Source organism: Chenopodium quinoa, unplaced genomic scaffold (assembly GCF_001683475.1).
Source record: "Chenopodium quinoa cultivar QQ74 unplaced genomic scaffold, ASM168347v1, whole genome shotgun sequence".
Taxonomy (NCBI): Eukaryota; Viridiplantae; Streptophyta; class Magnoliopsida; order Caryophyllales; family Amaranthaceae; genus Chenopodium; species Chenopodium quinoa.
The window spans coordinates 5,402,043-5,407,561 of NW_018743850.1; the positions used below are offsets into that span (position 1 = coordinate 5,402,043).

The following is a 5,519-nucleotide window of genomic DNA, read 5'->3' on the forward strand; positions in this document are numbered from 1 at the left end:
CCCCACACCGGTATTAACATTGTTCACCATTTAATGAAAGCTATAAATGAATACAACCTTAGACATATACAACTAATTTAGTGAAACAAAATTTAACCAATGTAATATTAGATGGTGATGCACTTCATACAAGATGTGTTTTCCATGTTCTTAACTTATGTGTACAAGATGGAATTAAAGAAATTGGTTCATACTATAACAAAATTAGAGAAACTATTATGTCTATTAATAGCTCTAACATGAGATAAAAGGAATGGAAAGGTTTTCTAAAACAACAAAAGATAAGACCAATAAAAATCAAAACCGATTTTCCAATCAAAAATTCCGTCGGAATATTATTCTTTCCGCCTCTTTCCCCTTATTTTTTTCGCCCTCTCTTTCTCTCTCCTCTTTTCTTCTCTTCTCCTTCCCCTTCTCTTTCTCAGTTTCTCTGAATCTCTTTCTCTCTCCTCTTTTCCTCTCTCTTTTCTTTCCCCTTCTCTTTCCTCTTATCTCTCGTCTTTCTCGCCTCCTTCTCTCATCTTCTTTCCCTTCCTTCTTTCTCGCCTCCTTCTTCTCTCATCTTCTTTCCTCTCTTTCTTCTCTCGTCTTTCTCGCCTCCCTCTCCTTCTCGCTGTTCTCTTTTCCTCTTCTCCTTCCTCTCGTCCATGAACAAAGTAAGGTTTTAATTTTTTAATTTTTTGAGAGAATCAGCCTCATCATCAGTATAATCAACATATATGTTTGTGGGTTATAATTTTTTGAACAAAGTAAGGTTGTTCATGTCAAATTCGACCATGAAAACTCTAGATCTAGAGTTTTCATGGTCGAATTTGACCTTTAAAGCCCAAATTCGACGTTTTTCCGGTGGAATTAAAGGTATGTCTTCCTTTTTTTTCTATTAATTTGGTTTGAATTTTTTCTGTTTTTAGATCTAGTTTGCAAAATTTTTTATTTAGATTTTTTTCAGTTTTTTGTTTCTTACTTTTTCGAATTTTTTATTCTTTTTTTTTAATTGTGGATGGTGGTGGAGGGTGGTGTGTGGGTGGTTGTCAAGGTAGACGGGTTCAAGGTAGATGTTTAGATGGTGGTGGAGGGCCTGTTTTCTAGTAGTTTTTTGGGCAGGTGAGGTGGGTTCGATTTGGTTAGGGTTAGGTGGGGTGGGGTGGGTGAAATACGGTGGTCTAGGTGGGTGTGGTGGTGGGTTTTTCTGGCAGTTAGGGTAGGTTTGGTTGGTGTTGTTACGGTTGTTGGGGTAGTTTGGGTGTGTTAGGGTTAGGTGGGGTGAGGGTGGGGTTGAAAATAGGTTTTTGGGTGGCTGAAGGTGGTGACAGGCCGCGCCGGTGGTGGTGCAACCTGTTTTTTTTTTAATTTTATTTCACCAGTTTCCGACGGAAATTATTTCACCAGTTTCCGACGGAAATTCCGTCGGGATTTTCCGGTGGAGAGTATCCGTCGAAAATTTCCGACAGATTGTCTGGTGCCGGAATTCTTCCTCCGACGGAATATCCGTCGGAAAAGTGTTTTCGACAGAATTTCCGTCGGAAAAGGTCGATTTTCCTACAACATGTTTTCCGACAACCTGTTCCGACAGAATTTCCGTCGAAATAGGGTTTTCAGAAGGAATTCAAGGAGATTCCGACGGAATTTTTCCGTCGGAAATGACTTGTTTTCTAGTAGTGGTGGAACTCCACTTATAAAATGTTAAACAAGGCAATTGAATATTATAAGAATCCTTTAACAATTTTTTACAACAAAAAATATCCACAAAATGCTTTATATATGAGGAGAATTGGGCGAAATGTGAAAGATATATGCAATTTTTACAATTATTATATAACATGACATTTTGTTTTTCTTCTGTTTATAATCCTTGTGCTCATAACTTTCTTTCAAATGCATGTTTACTCGCCCAACTTTTCTCTGATCATCAATTCTATAATGATTAGGATCAATATCTTTCAGAAATGGAAAAAAGTGGCAAAATATTATACTGAAATTCTTTTAATTTATATTTTTGCTTCCATATTAGATCCTGAGCAAAAGTATGAAAATACATTTATGTAAGTTGACATTTATTTTCAATGCATGCTTGTTGAAGATAATGTAGAAACCTATAAGAGTAATGTGAAGGATCAATTTTTTGCTTAATATAGAGTTTATGAAACCAAATATGGCACCGTTCCTCGCTCTGCCCCTTCCCAACCATCCAAAAACGTAAGTAAAAAGGCCAAGCATTTATTTTCACAAACTACTAACTTGATTTCAAGGTTTTCACGTGATTCATCAATAAGGAGAACGCAAAGCGATGTCTCGGAGTTGCAAATGTACCTGAGTTACAACTTCACCAAGGGCATGGACGACGATGAGATAAACAGCCTCAACCTCCTTGTATGGTGGAAACAACAAAGCTCGAAGCATCCAACTTTGGCGGCAATGGCACGAGACATTCTTGGTATCCAAGTCTCCTCTGTTGCCTCCGAACTTGCTTTCAGCGCATCCGGGAGGATTTTAGACGATAGAAGAACAAGTCTAAAACCCGAAACACTTGAAATGTGCGTGTGTTTCAAAGATTGGTTGGATGCTGAAAATCGCTCACAGGACCGTACTTACGCCGACAACGACAATGATGACGGAACCTCCGCTTCCGACCGTTCGAGTTCGGCTAGTTCTCAATCTATTTAACTAGCCGATGACCTTGAACGCGAAGACGAAGAACAAGAAGAAGATGAAGAAAATAGATGAAGAACTATGATTAGATTACATACGTCTAATTATAGACAATTTTTGTATAATATCCTTGTACGAAATCATTATCATTGTACGATTTTTATCATTATTACTTATTATATTAATATCATACATTTATACTTGAGTTTAATTTTTTTTTTTTTTTAAATTTATATCTTCCAATATTAAGAAGTATGTATTTATTTGTAATATTTCAAGTAATAATAATATGAAGTATGCATTAATCACATTCAAAGAATCAAAATCCAATTTACTCTTTTTTTTAGCCATTTAGATTTGAAATTTTCATCTTCGCCATTAAGAAAATAAAAAGTAATTTATACAAAATAAGTTAATAACTAATTAACTATAACAAATAAATAATGTATGGTTATATTAAAAAAAATAAAAAAAAAATAAACTGAAGAACAAGCTAGGCACGTGGGCTGGCCCAGCACCGCACTCCCAGCACATGGACCGTGCCGTGCCGTGGGCTGGCCTGGTGGAAATGGAGGCACGGCACGGCCTGGCCTGCTGCCCAACTATAGGGAATAAATAACAATTTTACAAATTTACCCTTATTAATATTTCCTTTCATTGTTTACATTAATGGAAAAAATGTCATTTCAAACTTATATCCATCCCATTCATTTATTACCTACCCTCCTTAGGTAATAAAATGGTAGGAATTCTCCCCTTAATATTCTCATTCCCACCTTCAATTCCCAAATACCAAATACCGAATACCAAACACCCCTTTATCGATTGAGACGGAGAGGGTTAAACAAATAGCATGACGCCTGAGATGATGGCAACAAGGGTTGGGACCCAAACCATAGTGGACGGTAGAAAAAGAGACAACAGAAAAACGTAGCCAGTCGCAGTACCTTCGGAGCCCACCGTAGCAAATATTTTGGAGGCTTTCTTTCTTTCTTTGTGATACTTGAGACTTGTCAAACAGGACACAAATCCAACCACAGAAGCAACGGCGGATACCACGATTCTTATTTCAGCATCCTTCTCATTTGGTGAGTGAGTAGAACCACTCAAGTGGAATAGTGAAAGAGCGAGAACACCGGATGCACAAATGGGTAACAACAATTTGTTGGTTTCGAATTGGTCATCTACAAAGCAAAACCAAACCAAATATATAAATCCTATAGTTTTTTTTATTGCAAATGAGAGACAAATTCAACAAAGAAACTAAAAACAACTAAGCAACAAATTAAACGTGGCAAGGCCACCTAAGGCCAACTACATCCTCCCAGAAAAAATTCTTTACTTGGATCGGACGAGTATCAACATAAAGCGCCCTCTCTTCGAAGATTACTCCAAAGGATCCGTTCTATTTATCTTATTTATTTTTACAGTTAAGTTCAGATCAGGAAAAATAAGTTCAAATTACAACTACAATAAGTTTTGATGATTTCAGTTAAGTTCAGTTAAGTTCATATCAGTAAAAATAAGTTCAAATTACAACTAAAATAAGTTTTAATAATTTCACACAAGTTAAAGATCAGTAAAAATCAGTTTAAATTACAACTAAAATAAGTTTTAATAAATTCAGATAAGTAAAGTTCAAATAAATTCAATTAAGTTCAAATAATTAAAAATAAAAATCAGATAAATAAAACATATCCTAAATTAACCAACTTATTATCCGCTAGTAATCTCATAACAAAATACACTACATACATATGAAAATTACAACCAAAGAAACTAATCAAATGAGCACACGAATTTAAGATGTGAATACACTCCCCTCCATGGAGATTTGCATTTTGAATAGCTTTAATGAAGGCTTTATTATTGGTTGCAATCTTAAACCTTTTGATATTATAATATTCTACAGTACATGTACATTGTTAGCTAATTTTTGCAATCACACCTATATACTTATTCCGTTTCACTTATTAATTTAAAAAAATGTATTAAAAAAAAAAAAAAGTTAACAAAGTATTTTATCTCCATATTTTGGTTTTGAAATCCCGTATCTCCATATATTATAATTGTATAGATAAATCTAGCAAAATCTGATAGCTTTTCCTAATATAAAACACAAAAGACTATTTGACTGTATGCAGAGCTTAGTACCCAGTATTGGTAATACCTGGCTCTTCTTTATATCTTGGTTTAGAGCCCTTCACCGTCTCATCACATGTATCAGTATCTTCTGCCTCAGTATCAGAAGCTGCAGCAGAAGTATCAGTATCTTCCGTCTCTAGCTTATTATCGTCTTCCACAGTAATAATTAACATTTTTTGCTCATTGGTATTAGTTTGAGGCAGTGAAGAATTCTTCGTAGTTTATTATTTCTTTTTTTGGAGACTGAAATAATCAAGACAACAGTATGTCTGTATCCATTACCCATTAAATATGGCTTTTAGCTGTTTTTTGAAAATTTCGTGGGAATTTCCCTTAGGAAACTTCATCATCATCTTCTTTTTAGTGTGAATACAGTGTAAGAAAGTCTTGGACATTATTACAGCATGTCATGTTTTATTAAATTCTGTCTTTCTCCGATAATCGTATTGTGCAGTCTTTGAATGGTAAACTCATATAGGAATTCTCCTATAAGAATTCTCACTAGTTTCTCAATTTTGTGAATTATTACTTATTAAGTTTTTTGTCCTCAACACGACCAACCTTTATCAGGGAAAAAAAAAAAAAAAAAATTACCGTGATGCTTATTTTTTACTCCGTATTGATTTCTTTTGCAAAATCTCTCCTTAACAATCATGGCACCTTAACTGCATCCCATAAACAATCTAATATTATATTTCAAATTTTAATTCCCAACTAGTGAGTGG

General features: G+C 34.8%; 1 protein-coding gene across 1 annotated transcript; it reads right to left on the bottom strand.

Annotated features, from left to right (window-relative positions):
- Positions 1 to 3,058: 3,058 nt before the first annotated feature.
- Positions 3,059 to 5,519, bottom strand: LOC110686068. The gene is made up of 2 exons (XM_021862654.1): positions 4,820 to 5,519; positions 3,059 to 3,833 (listed from the first exon to the last, which is right to left on the bottom strand). The coding sequence occupies exons 1-2, from the start codon at positions 4,965 to 4,967 to the stop codon at positions 3,490 to 3,492; spliced, it is 492 nt and encodes a 163-aa protein (XP_021718346.1). The 5' UTR covers positions 4,968 to 5,519; the 3' UTR covers positions 3,059 to 3,489.

Excerpts from the sequence above, each read along its gene's own strand:
- LOC110686068 (XM_021862654.1), bottom strand. The coding sequence starts at position 4,967 with ATGTTAATTATTACTGTGGAAGACGATAATAAGCTAGAGACGGAAGAT. Across the intron at positions 3,834-4,819 it reads AAGATATAAAGAAGAGCCAG|ATGACCAATTCGAAACCAAC; the intron begins GTATTACCAATA and ends TTTGCTTTGTAG.